Source organism: Scyliorhinus canicula, chromosome 4, assembly GCF_902713615.1.
Source record: "Scyliorhinus canicula chromosome 4, sScyCan1.1, whole genome shotgun sequence".
NCBI classification, from domain to species: Eukaryota; Metazoa; Chordata; class Chondrichthyes; order Carcharhiniformes; family Scyliorhinidae; genus Scyliorhinus; species Scyliorhinus canicula.
The window spans coordinates 83,176,801-83,201,440 of NC_052149.1; the positions used below are offsets into that span (position 1 = coordinate 83,176,801).

The 24,640-nt window shown below is 45.7% G+C and overlaps 1 protein-coding gene across 2 annotated transcripts in view; it reads right to left on the minus strand.

Annotated features, from left to right (window-relative positions):
* Positions 1-24,640, minus strand: part of hmcn1 (hemicentin 1) — a 677,622-nt gene that overhangs the window by 47,109 nt on the left and 605,873 nt on the right. For both annotated transcript variants that reach the window (XM_038794621.1, XM_038794624.1), the window contains exons 88-93: positions 19,836-20,006; positions 15,334-15,504; positions 13,423-13,593; positions 10,141-10,311; positions 8,773-8,943; positions 5,527-5,697 (exon numbers count right to left, since the gene is read on the minus strand). In XM_038794621.1, the coding sequence (XP_038650549.1) occupies positions 5,527-5,697; positions 8,773-8,943; positions 10,141-10,311; positions 13,423-13,593; positions 15,334-15,504; positions 19,836-20,006 (1,026 nt within the window). The remainder of the gene's footprint in view (positions 1-5,526; positions 5,698-8,772; positions 8,944-10,140; positions 10,312-13,422; positions 13,594-15,333; positions 15,505-19,835; positions 20,007-24,640) is intronic.

A 24,640-nucleotide genomic window follows, 5' to 3' on the forward strand; every position in this document is an offset into this window, starting at 1 on the left:
TCCCCTGCCTTGTTCCCGTAACCTTGCACATTCTTTCGTTTTAGATAACAATCCAATTCCTGTTTGGATAGCTTGATCAAACCTGCCTCCACTACCCTCTCAGGAAGTTCACTTCAACTCCAACCATATTTCTTCACATCACTTCTACTCCTATTATTTGTAAAATATTTTTGTTGAATGTGTTTTAATATATAAATACAAACCAAATAAACAATCCCAAAACAAACACCCCACCCCTCCAACCCCCATCCCACCCCCTCTAGCTTTTGACGGTGACCAATTCTTTGAAATACATGACAATTGGCTGCCATCTTATATAAAACCTGCCGATCGATATACATATAAACCTGATTTGCTGGGTACCTCCCAAACTGCTCACATCTATCCTCCTCCGCCTTACTCATTCGACTCACCCTAACTCTTGTTAAATGTGCCTGATGTACCACCTTTAATAGTATTAACCCAAGCCTTGCACACAATGAGGTGGCATTCACCCTCCACAGGGCTTCACACCACACCCCTCCTCCACATCCCCCCGCAACTCTTCCTCCCACTTGATTTTAATCCCCTCCAGCCTCGCTACGTCCTCTGCCAGAATCCTCCCATAAATTCCTGAAGTACTCTCCTCCTCCGCCCCTGCCAACAACAGCACTCTCTCCACCAACGACGCCAGCAGCGGGAAGGTCGGAAAAATCCCCCCAGCAAAATTCCAAACTTGCAAGCATCTGAACGCCTCTGACTGCGCAAACCCATACTTCTCCGCCAACTCCCCCAGACTCTCAAACCACCTCTCCAGGAATAAATCCCCCATTACTCCCAACCCCTTTTGCTCCCATCCCTTAAACCTAACATCCAACCCAGCCCGTTCAAACATGCGACTGTCCCTAATCAGAGTCAACTTCTACTCATTTTGCCCATTATTTTGAATCCGTGCCCCCTCGTTCTTGATGTACTCTTGAAAGGGAACAATTTCTCATTCCTTACCCTGTCCATATCCCTCAGGATCTTGAATATCTCTATCAAGTTTCCTCTCAGCCCTTTTTTGTCCAAAGAAAACAGACCCAACCTCTCTAATCAATCCTTATTGCTATAGTTGCTTATTCGTAGAATCATTCTTGTGAATCTCCTCTGTGCTCTCATGTCTCTTAATGCCTTCATGTCCTTCGTCACATATGGTCCCAGAAATGGATATAGTGAATTGGATACAGAACTGGCTAGGTCATGGAAGGCAGAGAGTAGCAATAGAAGGGTGCTTTTCCGATTGGAGGGCTGTGACTAGTCGTGTTCCGCAGGGATCAGTGCTGGGACCTCTGCTGTTCGTAGTATATATAAATGATTTGGAGGGAAATGTAACTGGTCTGATTAGTAAGTTTGCGGACGACACAAAGGTTGGTGGAATTGCGGATAGCAATGAGACTGTCAGAGGATACAGCAGGATTTAGATCAGTTGGAGACTTGGGTGGAGAGATGGCAGATGGAGTTTAATCCGGACAAATGTGAGGTAATGCATTTTGGAAGGTCTAATACAGATAGGGAATATACAGTGAATGGTAGAACCCTCAAAAGTATTGACAGTCAGAGAGATCTAGGTGTACAGGTCCACAGATCACTGAAAGGAGCAACACAGGTGGAGAAGGTAGTCAAGAAAGCATATGGTATGCTTGCCTTCTTTGGCTGGGGCATTGAGTATAAAAATTGGCAAGTCATGTTGCAGCTGTATAGAACCTTATTTAGGCCACACTTGGAGTATAGTGTTCAATTCTGGTCACCACACTACCGGAAGGATGTGGAGGCTTTAGAGAGGGTGCAGAAGAGATTTACCAGGATGTTGCCTGGTATGGAGGGCATTGGCTATGAGGAGAGGTTGAATAAACTCGGTTTGTTCTCACTGGAACGACGGAGGTTGAGGGGCGACCTGATAGAGGTCTACAAAATTATGAGGGGCATAGACAGAGTGGATGGCCAGAGATTTTTTCCCAGAGTGGAGGGGTCAATAACTAGGGGGCATAGGTTTAAGGTGCGACCGGCATAGTTTAGAGGAGATGTACGAGGCAAGTTTTTTTTTACACATAGGGTAGTGGATGCCTGGAACTCGCTGCCGGAGGGGGTGGAAGCAGGGACTATAGTGACGTTTAAGGGGCATCTTGACAAATACATAAATAGGATGGGAATAGAGGGATACGGACCCCGGAAGTGTAGAAGATTTCAGTTTAGACGGTTTAGCATGGTCAGCGCAGGCTTCGAGGGCCGAAGGGCCTGTTCCTGTGCTGTACTTTTCTTTGTTCTTTGTACTGCAGATTAGGCCTGACTAGTGCCTTAGATTTCCAGAAGGCCTTTGACAAGGTGCCGCATAGGAGACTGTTAAATAAGTTAAGAGCCCTTGATGTTAAGGATAATTTCCTGGCACGGATTGAGGATTGACTGACTGGCAGAAGACAGAGTGGGGATAAAGGGGTCTTTTTCAGGGTGGCAGCCAGTGACTAGTGTTGTGCCTCAGGGGTCTGTGCTGGGACCACAACTTTTCACAATATACATCAATGATCTGGAAGAAGGAGCTGAAGGCACTGTTGCTAAGTTTGCAGATGATACAAAGATCACTAGAGAGACAGGTAGTATTGTGGAAGCAGCAGGGCTGCAGAAGAATTTGGACAAGCTAGGAGAGTGGGCAAAGAAGTGGCAGATGAGATACAATGTGGAAAAATATGAGGTTATGCACCTTGGAAGGAGGAATGAAGGCATAAACTATTTTCTAAATGGGGAAATGCTTAGGAAATCAGAAGCACAAAGGGACGTGGGAGACCTTGTTCACGATTCTCTTAAAGTTAATGTGCAGGTTCAGTCGGCAGTTGGGAAGACAAATGCAATGTTAGCATTCATTGTCGAGACGGCTAGAATACAACACCAGGGATGTACGTCTGAGGCTGTATAAGGCTCTGGTCAGACCCCATTTGGAGTATTGTGAGCAGTTTTGGGCCCCGTATCCAAGGAAGGATGTGCTAGCCTGGGAAAGAATCCAGAGGAGGTTCACAGGAATTATCCCTGTAATGAAGAGCTTGTCGTATAAGGAACGGTTGAAGATTTTGGGTCTGTATTCGTTGGAGTTTAGAAGGATGAGGGGGAATTTAATTGAAACTTATAAGATACTGCGAGGCCTGTATAGAGCGGACATGGAGAGGATGTTTCCACTTGTAGGAAAAACTGTAACCAGAGGACAAAATCTCAGACTAAAGGGACGATCCTTTAAAACAAAGATGAGGATGATGGGGGAATGGGGAGTATGAGGAGAGGAGTGGTTTAGAGAGGAAGTGGTTCGTGGATTTCTGAGGTGGGGTAGTCGGTTGACGGTGACAAGGGGTAAGGCTTGGTCTCATTCTTGGTGCTGGGCCGGCGGTCATTTTGGAAGGATGGTGGGCTTAGGAAGTTGGCCCGGGTTGGGGGGGGGGGGGAAAAGAATGCCTCATGGAGCAGTCATGACTGATAGAGGAGGTGTTGGGGGGGGGGGGGGGGGGGGGGGAGTGAGAGACCTCTAGTCCTAATGGTGACGTTGAACATGCCGGGGTTCGGTAGACCGGTGAAAAGGGCAAGAATCTTTTTTTGCATTTAAAGAGCTTGAGAGCCAATGTGGTACTGCTGCTGGAGCCCATCTGAGGGTGAAGGACCAGGTTAGGCTTCGGAGAGGTTGGGTGAATCAGGTATTTCACTCGGGCTTGATAGACACTGAGTATCATCATCCATTAACTTGTATTCATACAATGCCTTTAACAGAGGGTGGTGAATCTGTAAAACTCTTTGCCTCAGAAGGCTGTGGAGGCCAAGTCACTGGGTGTCTTTAAGACAGAGATTGGGAGTTATAGGGAGCAGGCAGGAGAATGGGACTGAGAAAAATATCAGCCATGATTGAATGGTGGAGCAGACTCGATGGGCCGAGTGACCTAATTCTGCTTCTCTGTCTTATGGTCTGGCAACAATTCAACTTTAAATTTTTCATCCTCATTTTCAAATCCCTCCATGCAATCACCCCGGCCTGTCTGTGTAATCTCCTCCATCTTCTAAGATCCTTTCCCTCCTCTATTTCTGACCTCTTGAGTGTTTGGTTTGTGTCGGTTGGCAGTTGTAAAATCCCCCTTCTAAACTTCTGTACCCTCCTTTAAGGCCCTGCTTAATCCAACCTCTTTGATCAAGCTACACCTCCTCACATGGCTGAGCGCTAAATTTTGATTGATAATTGCTCCTATGAAGTACTTGGAATATTCTGCTATGTTAAAGGCATTGTATGAATACAAGTTAATGCATGGTGATACTCAGTGTCGAGACTAACACGTGCCAAATGATTAAAGTTGCGTGAAGTACTAGAGTTGCCAGATTCCCATGCAAACTATACAGCAGGAGGGAATCAATGACTTCAGTAGATGAAGAAAAAAAGGAAACTACAGGGAAAATAACTTCTTTGGTCAGCATTGGATGATGTGTTGTTTTAAAGGAATCTTTACCAAATAAATCTAGCATTCACATTAAAACCAAGTGCATGTTTTTTAGTGATTGACCCTATCATAGAAATTACGCACAGATGGAGGCATCATCAGGCCTGTGCTCATGTCAACAACAATGACAAGGTAGGAACTGGTATTCATGGAAAAAGGTAATGGGTGCGATTCAGCGGACTTAAAACACAGTCAGGTTTCGGGCACTTTTATCAGCTTGTTTCCTGCCGGTTGCAGTGCTGAGATTAACCCCACGATTCACCGTCACTTTGCAGGTTTTTTGGGCCTTGGCGTTTCTCCCTGCCGAGGCCGCACTTTAGTCGATTTCCTGCTGACGAGTTGAGCTCAGGAATGGCTCTTTGCAGATCAGGGAGCCATTTTGACCGGCAGCACTGGTCTCTGCACCTCCCCCCATTTTCAGGACCCCATTCCCCCAGCCTTTTTAGGCTCCCCCCTCCAACCCTCCCCTCAAATGGGCAAAGCCCCCACAGTCCCATCCCCTGGCAGTGCCAATGTGGCACCTAGGCAGCCTGACATTACCAGCCTGGCAACCTAGCAGTCCCTGAGCACCCTGACAGTGCCAGGTGTCCAGATGCCAGGGTACTACTTTGCCCTGTGCCTTACCATCCGTGGGTCTCTAAAGGCCTGCGAGACCCCCCAAGGTGCCATCAGGCCTGGCCCACATTGTGGGAATCAGTGCTAAATGGCGCCCTGTCGAGGTTTCGCAGACAGGGCCAATGACTCCTGGGTGCTTGGCGAAAGCGGTGCCCAGGAATTTAATTGAGCCTGATGGCGGAGCGAATCGGGTGATTTGCGCAAGAGGTTTCATGCCCAGCGTGGAGCCTGATTTGGGGCTCTCGTGGGATTCACCCATTGCTCCCGGCTCCATGAAGGGTCAACGCGGTGGCTGAATCATGCCCAATGTCTCGCAAAACTCGTTTCCTGGTGATGGGGCTTATTTAAAGTGGTTCTTATTGAATTCTGAAGATTGTATTAAACCCAAAGCTGAAGTTTCTTAAGGAATTCAACAAAACAGCTGACAAACCTGGACAAGGTTGGACTTTACATCTGGACACTTGTGAGCCATCGCCTGGGCATGAGCGGCCTCCACTGGACGGCCCTGGGTTGTTACAAAGACGAAGTCGCCTCTGTTCACCACCTCCACAAGATGCTGAACAATCATTCCACGTTTGCCAAGGTCCCCAGTTTCCATCCACTGGACATAAATTCAGGGGGAATAAATAAGAACAATTAGTAATAATATTGTTTATATCACTAAGGAAGAGTCTGAGGAAACATTAGAGCTTTACCATATATTAGACTATTTCGTTAGGTTTTACAAGAAGTTAAATGCCTTTCCAGTGACTAAAATCATGGGCAGAATTCTCCGCTCCCGGGAAAAATCGGGAGGGCCTTCGTGAACTCGGCCGAGTTTCACGATGGCCTCGGAGGCCGCTCCTCGCCCCCTATTCTCCCCTCCTGGCGGGGCTAGGAGCGGCGCTCCATAATGCTCGGCCGCGGGGGCGTTGCGCCAAGAATGACACGGCCGGCGCGCCTAATGACGTCAGCCGCGCATGCGCAGGTTGGCCGGCTCCAACCCGCGCATGCGCGGCTGATGTCATGACGCTGACGGCACGACCCCACGCATGCGCGGTGGCCGTCTTTCCCCTCAGCCGCCCCGTAAGACATGGCGGCTTGATCTTGCGGGGCGGCGGAGGGGAAATAGTGCGTCCGATTTGGACGTCGGCCCGATGATCGATGGGCACCGATCACGGGCCTGTCCCCTCCCGAGCACAGTCGTGGTGCTCTTTCCTTGCTAGGCCACCTACAAGCCCCAAACGGGCTTCTCACTCCCGTTTCATGACGGCAGCGACCAGGTATGTTTGCCGCCGTCGTGAAACGGCCGCGAATGGCATCCGGGTCGGAGAATCGCGTTCGCTGTGAAAAACGGTGAGCGGCGATTCTTCCAAGCGGGTGGGGGGAGGGGAGAATCGCTGGGGGGCGCCAGGGAGGCGTGAAATTTGTCAGGGGGCCCTCCCGCGATTCTCCCACCCGGCGTGGGGAGCGGAGAATCGCGCCCCATAATTTTATAAACATTTCTCTCTTGTACCTTGTAAACTCCATTCTCTTTGCATCCCTCCCTTATTGAAATCAAGATTTTTTTTTCATAGCCTGTTTTAACATCATTCTTTCCTGGGATTTCAAATCTCTCGATCGCTTTACCTCCTTCAGCCATTCCTTTCATCTACGATGTACAGACCCTTTGGACAGAAGTCCAAACATGGTGTTGACTAATCAGCACAACTTGATTCATCCTGACTTCTCTCTTGGGTGAAAATTTGTCTTGTGGTAGCGCACAATGAGCAATAGCAAATGGGTGGGCCATTTTACACTCAGTCTGACTGACATCAGGTGAAAGAGAAATTGAATAGAATATATTGCCTGTTTAAAACCGCTGCCTAATTTCAGCCTCTTAATCTGCACATAAACATCTCTCAAATCAAATAAGTTATAAAATAGAACAATTACAAGATCAGCAGTGTTTACTGTATCTCATCCATATTTAATTCCCTCAAATTAAAATACTGCCATTTGGAAGTAATTGTACAAAGAGTACAAAATTGTTTCATATTCATGAAAAAATGTTTAACAAATCTCTTTGAAGGCAGAAACAACACCCAGACTGACGAGCCTCACCTTTGTGTCAGTGACTCAATAGTGCAGACTATATATTTTTTTACTATTCTAATTTTCTTTTTTTTAATAAATTTAGATTACCCAATTATTTTTTCTATTAAGGGGCAATTTAGCGTGGCCAATCCACCTACTCTGCACATTTTTGGGTTGTGGGGGCGAAACCCACGCAGACACGGGGAGAATGTGCAAACTCCACACGGACACTGACCTAGAGCCGGGATCGAACCTGGGACCTCAGCGCCGTGAGGCGGTTGTGCTAACCACTAGGCCACCGTGCTGCCCTCTACTATTCTAATTTTCATTTGAAACAAATTAAACAAGTACCTGTGTGTATTTTATGAAGCCTCTATATCGTCTATCATGATACTTTCCGAGGAATACATTAGTGCATCAAAATCGTTGGTATGATTTGAATATATTGGACATGGTTTAATAATAATAATAATCTTTATTATCACAAGTAGGCTTACATTAACACTGCAATGACATTACCATGAAAAGCCCCTCGTTGCCACATTCCGGCACCTGTTCAGGTACACAGAGGGAGAATTCAGAATGTCCAATTCACCTAACAGCATGTTTTTCGGGACTTGTGGGAGGAAACCGGAGCACCCGGAGGAAACCCCCGCAGACACAGGGAGAACGTGCTGACTCCACACAGACCCAAGCTGGGAATTGAACCTGGAATCCTGGAGCTGTGCTAATCACTGTGCTACCGTGTCGCCCACAGTTGGAGGCGAAGTGTAGAATTTATGGGAAAGGTGGTTTTCCACCACTGTGAGAAATGTGCTGCCTGCGAATAGTGGTGATAGTTGCACATGTCAGTGTATTACTGTAGGTTTTGCCTCCTAGTCAGTACATTAAACAAGCAAACGCTTGAATCAGATTGCTTTCCAGATTGTTGCAATGAAAGTGTCAGTACCAAAATAAGTGCAGAAGTAAGCATCTCTGGCAACAGTTCCTCCTGGTATTATCTCCTGTCTTTCCAGGATGAGAGGTGTCTGTGAGCCAAGGGTGGAATCTGGTATAATCAGTTATTGTGAGATGCCCCTTAAGTATTCTTCTGCAGATGATGGTGAAGATGAATTTCCAAACAAACATCACAACCTCATGAAGAAACAGAACTCTTTCCCCAGAAACCATATTACGTTAATTACACACAAGAAAGGTCTCACAGGTACCGCAGTATTGGTTCTGACAATGCATCTTATTCCATATTTGCATCCTGACCAGCATCTCATGCCATATCTGTAATGAATCCTATATCAGGCCTGCAGCTCACTGTACATTTCAGTTTTGCCTGATAGATATGTTTTTTCTTATATTTACATGATATTAGGACACAACACTTCTCTCAACAGGAAGAACATCATATCAGATTTTGAGAATGAGCTGTTCTTTTGCTGGTTCTATTATAGTTGTTCACAGTTATAAAATGCATCCATCTGAAACTGCCTCCACAAAGAAACTGGAAAACTGACATGTTGATCACTATTTTCAGCTCCGACCTGCCAGCTATTTAGATGCAGTTACACACGAAATCCCTGGCCCACGATGCTGCTCCAAAATACTAATGTAAAAACAACCAGCTCACCTGGGCAAACATCAATACTACACCGTTGAACCCGAGTATCAGCTCCAGAGCAAGCCCTACCACCACTTGCTGGCCGGGGATTGTCACAGGTACGATATCGTCGCATTTGTCCTCCGTTGCATGTTCGACTGCAGATTCCCCAACTGCTCCATGGACCCCAGTTACCATGGACTAAAGATAATGCGAACAAAAAACAATTTTACCATTATTCACTATGTTGTAACTTGTGGGCTGTAACATAGATATACAAATGGAGAAAACAAGACATCCTGCTGAGCACCTGAGAACACGGACAAATAGGTCTGACGAGTTTATCAATTACCAAAATTAGCTAACCAATTGTTTGTTCTTTACAGCCACCGGGCAGGTCCTCTTCTGTTGGCATATTAACCACTTATTGGGATTTTGAAAAAAAAACTCTGATGAATATAGTATGCTTTAGTCACAATTTAATATATCTTTTGTTTCAAATGCTTTCTCTGAAAAAAATTCAAAAAAGCCCAGAGGAAGACAAATGTCAGGATGAATTTCTTCATGCAACAAGTTATCAACAATTGGAATTAATAGGTACGATGATGGTGAAAATATTAGATTTGTTCAAAAGACAAATGAGGTGATGAGGAAACATTTTTCTGGATGAAAGGGTGAAAAAGAGTTGACTTGCTCCTTCTGTTGCTTATCTTAGAATTTTGTAAATGAAGAGTAAAATAACTGACAACTAGGCTGTACTGCTGCAGCTAAAGTAAGGGTAGAATATTCATAATATGCATAGGGTTGTGGTGAAAAATAGCAAAACTAAGCTACCATTGCATATTTGCACAACATGGTGGAAATGCTGCCAACACCAGAGGGACATAACCCCTCTGATAAAAACTCAAAGAGTTTAAGCACAAGTTGGTAATATCAAAAGATTCCCACATTTGCATCAAGATACTGCTGGAGTTTAATGAATGTGAAATATTTCAGCACAGAACAATGCTATTCATTTAAGCAATAGATAGGAGGGTTACACTACGTAAAGTCAATCTCATTTTATAGACAAAAGGAAAATTACAAATGAGTGCCAGCATCCAAATAGACAAAAGACAGATTCATATTTCAGGTTGAGACTGTGACCCAAACCTCTGGCTTGAGGCCTCAAGATGTTAATTTATCCTTCTGGGTGTTGATGGACTAGTCATGTGTTTCTAGTATATTCTGATTGTATCATAGCTTAATCAATTATATGGTGGATTTTTAAAAATCCAATATCTTCGTCTAAAATGTGTACACTGCAATGGTTCAATCAATTAATGGATGGCAATAACTGGACTAGCAATCAATTCACATTTTTTTTTTGAAGTCCAGTAATTGTCTTTCCATACTCACTTGGACATGGATCACTGTTGCAGAAGTCGATTTGTACATCATTGCCTTCACAGTAGCGCCCTCCGTACTGTGGCATTGGATCGGAACATGTTCTGGCTCTTTGACGAGTGCCTCCTCCACAGGACACACTACACGCTGTCCAGCTGATCCAAGATGTCCATTTTCCATCCACTTAAACAGAGAAATGCCAAATGATTAGAATTTAATTAGGTAATTAGAAGAGATGTAGTTTGTTCATCTACAATAGGCTCATGATACTCATGAACAGAAGGCTCTTCACTCATCCATATAGGGGAAAGAACATTCCTCTTGTACTTGTCAAAGAGGCTGGGTTAATGCACTGGGCTGCAGTGAACACGACTAGCTTTGCGATTGCTTTCAAATAGTTTTATATTGAAATTCACTTAAGATCGAGACTCAGAAAGTAAATCCTTGCATATTCTTTCATGCCTTCATAAGGCCCTAAAGCGCATCAAAGCCAAAGAATCACTTTTTATCACTGTAGCCATGACAATTTACACAAGGCAAACTCTGGTAAAAGTAAATGAGATAAGTGACCTGTTGATTGTTTTTTAGTCATACTGGTTCAGAGAGGAACTTTGGCCGGGACACGAGGAGAACACCCTGCTGATTTCCAAATAACAGAGTTTTTATGCTCACCTGACACTTTCATCATTGCAGCACTCCCTCTGTACTGCAATGCAATGTTTGTCTAGATTGTGTTCTCAAGTCTGGACTGGAGCTTGATCTCAGAATTAGCTAATTTAGAGCTGACAATACTCCCAACTTTATTCCTAAACTAAATCAAACTGACACTCAGATCAAGCATTTGCTCCAAGAAGGGGGCGATTTTACATTTTGACGAGGAATAATGTGTGGACATTACTTTCTGTAATATAATGCAGCCACTGAAGCATTTTTACATATGTTCATTAAACATAATTCACAAAATGTACTTTTAATAATTCAGGGCTGGATTTTCATGGTCTGATTCAGCTTAGAAGGATGGTGGGCAGCTGAAAATTGGTGGCATCATTAAACAACTGAACGTTCCGCCTCTTGTTTTCAGGTCACCAATTTCCCCAAGGGCATTGTGTGTGGGGGAGCTTCCGATTTCACCCGCACACTTAAACAGGCTAATTAAAATAGTTAACGGCTTGTTAAAAGCCCGTCCCTGCAAACTTTCTGAATCGTCCTGGGGGTGGTCGGCATTCAGCAGCTGTTTGCCCCAGACCAGATGGTGGAGGCAAGGATCATGTGGGGGGGGGGGGGCATGTCATGTGGAGGTGAGAAAGTTTAAAAAGTTAAGTATTCGTGCTTTCTGTAGGATAAAGGGCTCACTTGCTTTGAAGTCAAACGTAGGACAGCCCATCTCTGGTCAAGGGAGGAGACAGCATTAAGAACTTTACCAGTTCATGGCGTTGTCACCCTTCTGGCATGGTCACCACAGCAGTGGGTGAGGCTGTTTTGACTGCACCATGAAGGGTACAGCTGGAAGTGGATGCTGCACCCTCAGAAATCAAGGCCATTGTGCAGCCTGCAATGGAAGGGCAGAGCCCTGGGCATCAGGAGGCCAGAGAAGATGGATAAGGGGTGCAAAGGAGAAGCAGACATTACCTTGAGCACAGGATCTTGAATCTTCTTGTCCTACCAGGAGTGGGAAACGTGGTGGGCAGGACAAGTCAATTTGGTGTGAGTCCAAAAATCAGCTTCCCAATGTAGGGATGAACTGTCGGAATTCTGATCTTGGGACTTGGCAGGTTGAGCTACCTGATGAACAATGTGGGGAAGCTCTTTTGCATGAATTAGCATGGCGTGCATGCTCATTAAAAGGTTATTTCGCCAAAATTAACTTTCCTGCCAGCAAAAAATTAGAAGGTTCACTTTTACAACTGTGTATAAAGTGGCATGCAACTGGCAAACTTCACTTCATCCACATATTTGAGGTCTGTAGAAGCTGCTTTCGATTTCTTGGGAACCGCTCATAGCTTCACTCATATTGGGTGCCAATAACACAAACTGCGTGAAGGCTGGAGCGAGGTGGGGGCTGGGGGTAGGGGGGAATGGAGGCAGAACCTGAGAGGCAGGCTGAGGTGAGAAAGGAGGGAGGCTGTTCAGGCGCTCTTTAAATATGGTACCCAGACTTTAGGGACCATGGGGTGATTGTGGGGAGAGTGATTTCCTGCCTGTCCCTGCCACAAGATTCACCGTCTGCAACATGGATCCATAAGTGATGAGTTGAACAGTGTAAGAACACATATGGCCAGTTGTCCCACACCCCAGATGGAATTACCTACACTTGCATCCCTGCACCGAATAGACCGATAAGGGAAAATTCCATCCTAAGGGGAAGGCAAAACTACCTGGGGATGACTGAGAACCAGTACTGAAGGAGACTACAACTAAATGAGGGGACATCTGTGTCCTCATCAGTGCAGACCTCTGTGGCATCTCGCAGGCCGTAGATAACAAATCAAATTCATCACAGACTCAGAGGACAATTGGTTTGGTACCTGGACCAGTCAGATGGTGCACCTCAATACCTGTCTGCAGGAGACTCGGTTATTGTGGTGGTCTGCTTCGCTCGCCACTACATGGCCTTCCAGAAAGATATGGACCTTGAGGATGCTGAAGCCATGGAAGGGGACAGCTCATTGAGGGAGGAGCAGGCAGTGAGACAGGAGGCATTGGAGACAGAGCTAAACAGAACGTTGCACCTGCCGCTTGATAAGGTAACTTCCTCCTGCAGCTGTATGAGAAGCAGACCTCCATTCTCTCCTTCATGGGTGCCAGGAATCCAGCTGCCCTGTGGTATCTCACTTCCTTGTGGTGTAGCGGCAGGCTCTGGGACAAACTCTCTCCCTCAGGGCAACCAGCAGCCTCAGTGACAGCTGCCTTCAGTGTTTGAAAGCTGCCTCTATTCCTGCCCCACACGCTTTAATCAGAGAGTCTACTTAATGTTAGCAAAAAAATCTGGGCGGGGGAATTCTTCAGTTGTTGAGATTCACTTTTCCTGCCAACAGCACACCCCCGCCAGCGGATTTTGCAGCAGTGTGGGTTGGTTTCAATAGAAATTCCCATTGACATGTGGCGGGAGGATAGAAACCTGCCGCCAGCGAATGGCGCGTGGCCGAGAAACACATGACTGTGGAACCAGAGAATCCAGCCCTTGAATTTCAGTCAGTTTCTTGGCGGAGACAGGTTTCGGTCACAAAATTTAGGCCTGGTTGCTGTATCCCGCCTCCACAGCGAAAATCCAGCCCCTAATTTCTAATTGCTTACCTGGACACAGCCTTTTCTTACAAACCCGTGTTTGTGCATCTTGCCCCTCACAGCGGGCCCCATCAAATGATGGCGGAGGATTGTTGCAAAGCCTTAGTCTAGTTTGAGTCCCTTTACCACAGGTCTCACTGCATGGTCCCCAGGGCAACCAGGAGCTCCAGCCACCAACAACTAAAGAGAGATAGATAAAAAAGGTACAGGAATATTTCTGTATATAAATACATGCAAGTCAGAGGGTGCCTTAGAAAGACAATAGTAGACCAGATTGAACATGATAAATTTCTAACATATTTCATTAAATGAAAATAAGACAAAAGGTCACAGGTTCATATCAGCAATAAGCAAATTTAGATGTCTTAAAAGGAAAGTAATAAGAGGAATGGGCCTCTTGAGTAGGAAGGTTTTTTAAATTTCAGGTGACTTAATCTTTCCCATGCATAGGTGTTGCTGGCTAGATTAGCATTTTTATTGTCCATCTCTAATTGGCCTTAAGAAGGCCGTGGTGATCCAACTTCTTCAACCACTGCAGGGGAGCCAGTGGCGCAGTGGTATTGTTGCTGGACTAGTGCTCCAGAGAGCCAGGATAATGCTCTGGGGACTTGGGTTAGAATCCCACCATGACAGATGGTAAAATTTGAATTCAATAGAAATCTAGAATCATAAATCTAATGATGTTCATGAAACTTTTATTGATTGTCCTTCACTAATGTCCTTCAGGGAAGGCAACCTGCCATCCTCACCTGGTTTGGCCTACATGTGACTCCAGATCCACAGCAAAGTGGTTGAGTGTTAAAATGCCCTCATGGAAGGGACCAACCAGTGTTGCCCGCATCTCATTGAATGAATAAAAAAAAAGTCTAGGTACACCCACAGTGCTATTAGGGGAAGGAGTTTGATCCAGCAATAGTGAAAAATGGTAATATAATTTGAAGTTAGGATGGTGAGTGACCTGGAGGGGAACTTGCAGGTTGTGCCATTCCCATGTATCTGCTACCATTGTCCTTCTATGTGGTATAGATCATGGGTTTGGAAGGTGTTACTGAAGGAGCCTTGGTGAGTTGCCTGCAGTGCATCTTGTAGATGTGTAGGTGAGGTCATATTTTAAGAGAAAATAAATCTTGGCATTGCTCTCTCGTGTAGGCGGGCCAAAGGCGGAGCAGAGAAACTGAAGAGAAACAGCTGCCAGTATGCATTGATAGTGAAAGGAGTGGATATTAGAATTAGTGGATGGGGTGCCAATGAAGTGGGTTGCTAGATTCTGGATGGTGTTACGCAACTGGAGTGCCTTTGGAGCTGCACTCATCCAAGAAAGCAGAGAGCATTCCATCACACTCCTCACTTGTGCCTTGTAGATGGTGGACAGGCTTTGGTGAGTCAGTAGTAGAAAAAATCCTGGAAAACTGAATAGGAACACAGGACCATGGGAGACTGAATGACTGAACATAAATTGGAAGTGAACTTTTCCCTTCATAACCTATCTTGTGAAAAATGACATGTTTAAACCGGATTTGATGGGCTGAATGGTCTCCTTCTGCACTGTAGGGTTTCTATGAATATACCAATTATTGTTTTCTTTTTTCTCTAAATCATCAAAGATAGGGGAGAGATGAGTAACCAGGTTGTTTAAGGTGCTCTTGTTTCCAGGGGAATACATCTGTCTCACCTTTTTATCATTGGTAACAAGCACAGGACATGATGATTCAAAATGCTCTGAATACAATATTATGTTGGTTATGTGTGGTTGGAAGCCCATACAAAGGCCAAAGTTTCCTAGCACAGGCCAGGGAAGTGGTCTGGTCCTGTGCAGGTGAGGACATATTTTATATGTATTGAACTGCACTCATCCAAGAAAGCAGAGAGCATTCCATCACACTGTCATGTATTGAACTGTTTTAAAATGGTCTCTGATACCTGGACAAGGCCGGATGTTGCACATGATAGTCTTCACAGCTTTGCCTTCACACCGTTTCCCCCCATATTGCGTTGATGGATTAGTGCACGTCCTGGTCCTTGTCCTGTTGCCCTGGCCACAGGTACGAGAACATTCCTCCCAGTGGCCCCACTCTGACCAGCTGCCATCCACTGAGGGCATAAAATGTTTTAATCATGTTTTTCAGAAATTAATGTTAATTAATTCTTTTAGCAACATTTCATCAAAGCAACACAAACAAAAACTCTGTCCGATGTCACAGAATTACTTTGAAGCAAGTAGTTGTAAAACAAGGAAAGCATAGACGACAAGTTAATGCCAAAATTAAAATGAATTCCCTTCCTTTCTGATCTGTTGTGCTTCTTTCCTGAAGGTATTGACTCATGCATGCAATATGATTGGACAGATCCTCTTTGCTCAGGTACTTGTCAGTGAGTTTGCAAATAACCTCCACCGTCTCACCCCCCTTAACTCCCCTTTCACCTCCAGCGTCTCTTCCTCCCCTTTCACCTCCAGCGTCTCTTCCTCCCCTTCAGTATCTCTTCCCCCTTCCTTCAGTTCCAGCTGTCTCTTCCCTCCCCGCTACCTCCAGTGTCTCTTCCCCCTTAACTCCAGCGTCTCTTCTTCCCCTTTCACCTCCAGCGTCTCTTCCCTCCCCACCTCCAACATCTCTTCCCCCCTCATCTCCAACATCTCGCCCACCTCATCTCCAGCACCTCGCCCACCTCATCTCCAGCATCTCGCCCACCTCATCTCCAGCGTCTCGCCCACCTCATCTCCAGCGTCTCGCCCACCTCATCTCCAGCGTCTCGCCCACCTCATCTCCAGCGTCTCGCCCACCTCATCTCCAGCGTCTCGCCCACCTCATCTCCAGCGTCTCGCCCACCTCATCTCCAGCGTCTCGCCCACCTCATCTCCAGCATCTCGCCCACCTCATCTCCAGCATCTCGCCCACCTCATCTCCAGCGTCTCGCCCACCTCATCTCCAGCATCTCGCCCACCTCATCTCCAGTGTCTCGCCCACCTCATCTCCAGCGTCTCTCCATGTCCCTGTAGCCACTCAACCCCTCACCTCCAGCATCTCTTCCTCCTCCCCTCCTTCCAGTCTCCGGGCCTTGGGGCCTTTGAACTACCGTGCCGAGCCTCTAAACTCACAACCTCCAACGTCCCCAAGGCTCAATGCCACAATGCTGCTCCCGCATCGACTTCCAGCTTCACAGGATCACCCCGGAAAATCTTACATCCTGTCTCTGGCTGGCCCTGTAAGTGGAGATCCTTCAGTTTAGAGGAGAGGAGGGAAAAAGGAGATGAGGGGGAGGAAAGAGCGGAAGGCAAAATACGAGTTTGGGGAAGATCATAAGGAGTGTGGTCAGATGGAATGGAACGAGAGGATGTCGAGAAAGAGGTTGGGTGGAGGCGGGGGATGGTGGTGGAGAGTGTGACCTGCACACTGCATACATATGCAGCTGGGACTCAAGAACGTATGGCTGTATATAAGGATGAATTAGTTGCACAGATAGATGTAAAGGGGTATGATATACTTGGGATTTCAGAGACATGGCTCCAAGGTGACCAAGGATGGGAACTAAACATCGAGGGCTAATCAAATTTTAGGAAGGACAGACAGAAAGAAAGGAAAAGGTGGTGAAGTTGCATTGTCGATTAAAGAAAATATTGATACAACATTGAGGAAAGATAGGAGCAAAGACAATGCGGAATCTGTATGGGCTGAGTTAAGAAACATCACAGGACAGAAAACATTTGTTGGTGTAGTATACAGACCACCAAACTGCAGTGGCAATGTTGGGAATTGCATGTGGTAAAGGAACATCTGTGATTATGGGTGACTTTAATCTGCACATAGATAGGGCGAGTCAAATTAGTCACAGTATAATAGAGGAGGAATTTCTGGAGTGTATACGAGATGGTTTTCTGAACTAATACGTTGAGGAACCAACAAGGGAACAGGCCATCTTAGACTGTGTATTGTGCAATGAGAAAGGATTAGTAGCAACTTAGTTGTGAGAGAGCCGTTAGGGATGAATATTATAGAATTCTTTATCAAGGTAGATAGTGAGGTAGATGATTCTGAGACTAGGGTCCTGAACTTCAATAAAGATACCTATGATGGTATGAGGCATGAGTTGGCTCTGATGGACTGGGAAACATTACTGAAAGGAAGGATAGCGGACAGGCTTTCGAGGAATGAATAGGTGAACTCCAAAAGTTATTTTTTCCTATTTGGTGCAAGAGTCGAATGGGAACCGTGGGCAAACCACGGCTTACAACGGAAATTAGAGATAGTATTAGATTCAAAGAAGTGGCTTACAAATTAACAAGAAAAAGCAACAGACCTGAGGATTGGGAACAGTTTAAAAATTCAGCAAAGACGGACCAAGAGATTTATTAAGGGGAAAATACAATATGAAAGTAAACTAGCGGGGGACATAAAAACTGACTGTAAAGGTTTCTATAGTGTGGTGGTATGATTTGCATAGCTGTCTGCCATTGGTGCAGAACACTGGCTTACCATTGGCCCTGGTCGGGCATGTGCCTCTCGACCGATTGATTGAGACCAGTCATGTGACGGCTCCCCGATTGGTCGAGAGGCTGAGTTAACCCCGCCTCCAGAGCGAGGTATAAATACCCAGAACGCCCGGAGGTCGTCCATTTACTGTAGTCGACCGCAGGGCTAACTTCTAGCTTATTAAAGCCTAACTTTTGTACAGCAACTCGTCTCGCGTTCGATTGATGGTTCATTATATAGGTATGTAAAGAGAAAAAGATTTATGAAAATGAATGTGGGCCCCTTACAGTCAGAAATGGGAGAATTCATAACGGGGATCAAAGAGATGGCTGAGAAACTAATTTTATACTTTGCTTGTGTCTTCACAAAGGAGGACATGAATAATGTACCGAAAGTTCGGAGAAACCACATGGTTTAGTGAGTAGCTGAAGGAAATTAGTATTAGTAGAGAAATAGCTTGGGGGAAATTAATGGGATTGAAGACGGATAAATCTTCAGGAACTGATAATCTTCATCCCAGAGTACTTAAGGAAGTGACACTGGAAATAGTAGATCCATTGGCGGTCATTTTTCCAAAATTCTTTGGACTCTGGAATGATTCCTACAGATTGGAGGGTAGCGAATGTAACCCCATTATTCAAAAAGGGAGGTAGAGAGAAAACAGGGAACTATAGACCAGTGAGCCTAACTTTAGCAATACGGAAGTTGCTGGAGTCCATTATCAAGGATTTCATAGCACAGCATTTGGAAAGCAGTGGTATATTCAGACAAAGTCAACATGGATTTATGAAAGGGAAATCATGCTCACAAATCTACTGGAATTATTTGTAGATATAACTGATATAACTAGTAGAGCTGACCAGGGAGAACTAGTGGATGTGGTTTATTTAGACTTTCAGAAGGCTTTCGAAAGTCCCACATCGCAGATTAACATGTCAAGCTAAAGCACATGGGATAGTGGATAGTGTCTTGAGATGGATAGAAAATTGGTTAGCAGACAGGAAGCAGAAAGTTGGAATAATTAGATCTTTTTCCGATTGGCAGGCAGTGACTAGTGGGGTACCACAGGGATCTGTGCTAAGACCCCAACAGTTGACATTATATATTAAAGATTTGGACGGGGGGTGGGGGGTGGGGGGGAATTAATGTAGTTTATTTGAATTTGCAGATGATACAAAGTTGGTTGGGAGGGTGAACTATGAAGAGGATGCAGAGATGTTTCAGTGGGATTTGGACAGGCTGAGTGAGTGGGAATATGCATGGCAAATGCACCATAATGTGGATAAATGTGCAGTTTCCACTTCAGTAGCAAAAATAGGAACATAGATTATCATTTGAATGGGTGTACTATTTGAATTGAGAGAGGTGGATATTCACAGAGACCTTGTTTTCGGTGTGCATGTGTCGCTGAAAGTAAGTGCGCAAGTACAGTAAAGAAGGAAATGACACGTTGGCCTTCATAGCGAGAGGATTAAGTACAGCAATAGGGAAGCTTTACTTCAATTGTTCAGGGCCACCCCCCTGCTTCTATTTTCTATGTATGCTTCCATGTACAGAGTTATAATTTGTATTGAACAGTGCAGGACGTCAATTGATGACAATTATGTCAGTTGATAACTATCTTTTGATGGTTTTGTGTGAAAATGATAGCTAAATAGTCAGTTTGGAGTGAAAATGAACGAGAATGATAGCCCGATGATTGCAAGTAATATCAAATGACGAAGTGATAGCATTTGAGAACAAATGACCTAAAATGATGGGAAAATAAGTGCAGTTATCATCAAATGAAAGCTGTTGAAATCAAAATTTGTCAAATGATATGAAAAATCTCGGGTCGGAAATATTAACAGGTAAAATATTTTTTGTTTATTTCCATTGATTTTTCCATGTACGTAACCTTAAACATAAACCATTACTTAAAGCTATGAACCATTAGACTGTATAGTAGAAATGTACCTGGGCATGGTTTGGATTGGCATCTGCGTGTTTCAGAGTCAGTGCCCTCACAATGCCGTCCTCCATTTGCAGGCACTGGATTGTTACAAAGTCGCAGTCGTTTCTGCACTCCCTGTCCACATGTAACGCTACATGGATCCCACTTCAACCATTCAGAATATCCACCATGCACTGAGGGAAAAATGTAGACAATGCTTGTATTTCTAATGCTTGGTACTTTTTTTTATTACATTGGTAGCTTTTTCATTTTGTTGCACATAAATGTTTCAACTAAAACAATTAATTCTCTTTTACCTGGGAATGAGTTAAATTCATGTCTTGTGGCCATACGAACATAAGAAGTAGGAGCAGACAATATAGCTGTGACAAATGGAGGATTTTAGATATATTGGATTATAAACATTTGGCAATTTAAGGCAATAAAAGCCTGGGGTTAGAGTGTGTTTGACTGCAGTAGTCATGTTTTTAAAAATAATCTTGTTTTGCAAGACCAGAAAGCTTTTAAGTAGCCAGAGATGAAATTGACCAGAATAATGGGCGGGATTCTCTAATAATGGGGCTATGTCCCCATGCCGGCGTGAAAACCGGTGCCAACGACTCCGGCGTCAATGGTCCCCGAAAGTGAGGCATTCTCCCCTTTCTAGGGGGCTAGGTTGCCGCCGGAGTAGTCCCCGCAGCTACAGCTGGCGCGGAATGGCCCGTGCATGCGCAGAACGGCCGGCATATTTCCACGCATGCGCGGGGGTTCCCTTCTCCACGCCGGCCCCCGGGCAATATGGCAGAGCCCGACAGGTGCCTGGCGCGGAGTAAAGTATGCCCGTATGGAACCAGCCCGCCTACCAATCAGTAGGCCCCGATCGCAGGCCAGGCCACCGTGACCCCCCCCCCCCCCCCCAGGGTCGGATCCCCCGCACCCCCCCCCCCTCCAGGACGGCCCCCACACATTCACCCTCCAGGTCCCACCATGTGGGAGGTGAGTAATCCACGCAGGCAGTACTTGGCCAAACTCATCGACCACTCAGCCCATCGGGGCCTGGAGAATCGGCGGCGGCGGCGGCGGGGGGGGGGGGGGGGGGGGGGCGCTGCTGTCAACAGCCCCCGACTGGCGTGGCAGGAATCCCACCGGCCCCCGGAAAACTGCGACGGAGAATGGCGAAGCCGGCAGCGGGGCGCGAGAAACCGGCGCCGGGTCAGAGAATGCCGGCCAATGTGTTTCCAGCCTGGGTAAATGCACTGTTGTTTGACTAGGGAGTGTCCCTGGGCATTAATGTGTTTCCAGCCTGGAGAGTTCATTTGTTTTCAGATTGGGGAGATGATGTAACTGCTGGGTGGAGCCAAGTCATTCAGACATTTTGAGAAAGCTTTTTAAGTTGTGTTCTGATATGACTAACCCTTTGGAACACAAGCAAGGGCTTTTGCTCCCTGTAGAATAATTTTAAAAAGAGTAATAGTATTTAAAGCACTGCAATCTTATTTGAGGGCAAGGGGGGAGCTGAAACAAACCAGCTGAAACTGCTTTTGAAGACATTGAGCCAGAGTCTGCAGGGGTTCTAAGAGGAGCCAAATCTGTTCTGAAAAGCAAGTATTACTCTGGGCCACTGGGATGTTGGATGGATTCAGAGCTGTATGTTTTTTCCTTTCTTGTTGTTTAATTGGGAATAGAGATAGTAATTAAGAGTATTGTATTTACTGTATTGAATAGTATTGTTTAAGGGGTAATTTCTGGTGTGATGTTAAAGAGTTTAATAGTGTATTAATAATAAAAGTTTTGTTTTAAAATACCAAATCCCTATTTCTTCGTGCAATCACTCCTGGAGCGAATCGTTCTTTCCGTGCAGTCTTACAAAACAAAATATTGGGGTTTTGTTCCAGTATCCTAGCCACTGTTGGCGTCTGGTCTGGAATTGTAATGTGGTCCCTTGTGCCTGTTCTGCCCTTCAATACAAGCAGGGCAAATCGTCTGCCTCAGCTCCACTTTTCTACCTGCTCCTCGATTCTCCGAGAGATCAAGAATTTATCTACCCCGTCCCTGAACATACTCAATCCGCATCCATAACCCACTGGGATGGAGAATTCCAAAGATTCCCAATCCTCCGAGTGATGGATTTCTCCTGTTCTCCGTTCTAACTGATGGGCGTCTTACCCTGATGCTATGCCCTGTGTTCTAGATTACCCAGCCGAGGAAAAGACATCTCAGTATCTATCCTGTCAAGCCCGTTCACAATGTCTTATGCTTCAATGAGATCACCTTGCAATCTTCTTAACTTGGGAGAGAGTACTGGCTCAATTTATTTCACTACTCATCATTGAAACAATCTCATTTCTGGGACTAACTTAGTGAATTTTTATTGTACCACCTCCAAGAGAAATATATCCTTCTTTAGATATAGAAACCAAAATTGGGCACAGTACTGTTGGTGTTGTCTCATCAAAACCTGATCAAATTGTAGAAATATTTTTTCCTTAGGCTTCAATTCCCTTGCAATAAAGGCCAAATAAACATTTACCTTCCTACTTATTTACTATATCTGCGTGCTAACTTAGTGTTCCTTGTACGAGTATACTCAAGTCTCTCGGAACATCCAAGATTTAAATTTTTCACAGCTTTTAAAAGGTATTCTGATTTTCTATTCTTGCTACTGAAGCAAATAACCTCACATTTTCCACAGTGGACTCCATCTGCCACATGCTGCCCACTCACTTAACCTCGGTGTGTCTTCCTCATGGCTTACATTCTCATCTGGCTCTGTATCATCAGACAACTTGGTACATTACCCTTGGTCCCTTCATCAAAGTCATTGATATAGAATCTAAATATGTGAGGTTCCAACACTTATCCTTGAAGCATTGCACTTGATATAAACTGCCAACTTGAAAATGCCTCATTTACCACTGCTGTCTGCTTCCTGTCTGTTAACAATTACCTCCATCCATACTAATATATGGAATACTCCAACTCAAAAGCCGTTATTTTTTTTTTCACTCTTTTTATTGGTTTTTCTCTGGTTTTTGAACAGTTGTTGTATGTATACATTACATTTTTCTTGCCTGCGCTAATTTACTTTACTGTACAGAGAGGTTTATTTTGTCCTTAATTTAACAAAACTATGTACATTTTGTTGCCCTCTAGAACGGTCTATCATACCCCCCCTTCCCCATCGTTCCCCCCTCCCCCCTTTCCCATCCTCTTCTCTGGTGGTTTCCCACCTCCCTCCCCCCCCCCCCCCCCCCCCCATCCCCCGGTTTGTGCAGTTCTTTGGTTCCTCATCTATCTTGTTGTTTTCTTTTTATTCTTAGCTTACTCCTTGCTGCTGGCCTCGAACAGGTTTTGGAAGAGGCCGCCAAACTGCCCCCAAATATCCAGGAAGCCTTCCTCTGACCCTCGGATGGCGTACTTAATCTTCTCCAGGTGGAGAAATTCCGAGAGGTCAGCGAGCCAGTCTGCAGCTGTGGGCGGTGCTGCTGATCGCCAGCCGAGCAGGATTCTCCGGCTTGTGATTAGGGAAGCAAAAGCAAGGGCGTTGGCCCCCTTCCCCATGTGTAACTCTGGCTGCTCCGATACCCCGAAGATTGCCACTATTGGGCATGGCTTCAACCTCACCCCCACAACCTTGGACATTGCCTCGGAGAAGGCTGTCCAGAACCCAGCAAGTTTGGGGCAAGCCCAAAATGTTGGTGTGGTTGGCCGGGCCCCTCTGGCACCGCTCACATTTGTCCTTCACCTCCAGGAAGAACCTGTTCATTCGGGTTCTGGTCACATGTGCTCTGTGCACCACTTTGAGCTGCATTAGACTTAGCCTTGCGCAGGGGGAGGTGGAGCTCACCCTGCTCAGTGCTTTTCCCCAGAGCTCCACCCTACCTCTGTCCCCAGTTCGTCCTCCCATTTTTCTCTGGTCTCGTTCAATGATGTTCGAGCTCTGTCCAGTAACTATCCGTATATTTTCCCACATAGCCCCCCTCCTTGCTGCCTGTGCCTATCAGGTCCTCTAGTAGTGTGTTTCTGGGGCTCCGTGCACCTATTGTCTCTTTGCGAAGGAAGTGTTTTATTTGGAGGTGTCTCAATTCCTGTTCTTTTGTTAGTTTCCACTTCCTCATCAGTTCATCCAGTGTTGCCAGTCTGCGCCCTACGTAGATGTCCCCGACCGTCAGTGTGCCCCCATCCCTCCTCCATCTTTTGAAGGTGGTATCTAGCATGGCTGGGGGGAATCTGTGATTGCCACAGATGGGGGCCATGGGGGATATTTTAGTTATCCCGAAGTGCTGTCTCAACTGGGTCCACATTCTCAGCGTGGCCACAAGCACTGCCCACTTTGTGTATCTCGTTGAGGAGGACGGGAGTGCTGCTGTAGCCAGGGCCCGGAGGGTCATTCCTTTACATGATGCCTCCTTCATTTGTACCCAATCTGTGTTGGGTTCTTGTACCCATCCCCTCACTCTTTCTGCCATTGCTGCCTAGTGGTAGTATTGTCAGTTTGGTAAGGCCAAGCCCCCATCGATTTTCCTTCTTTCCAGTGTCGGTTTGGGGATTCTCGGTTCTTATCCCCCTACACAAACGCCATGGTTAGACTGTCTACGGTTTGGAAAAAGGCCTTGGGGATGAAGATCGGTATGGATCTAAACAAGAGGAACCTTGGCAGTACATTCATCTTGATCGTCTGCACTCTCCCCGCCAGAGAGAGTGGGAATGAGACCCACCTTTGAAGGTCTTTTCTTACTTCCTCCACCAGGCTGGTCAGGGTCCACTTGTGGATCTGTGTCCAGTTCCTGGCTATTTGGATCCCCAGGTAACGGAAACTGTTCTGGGC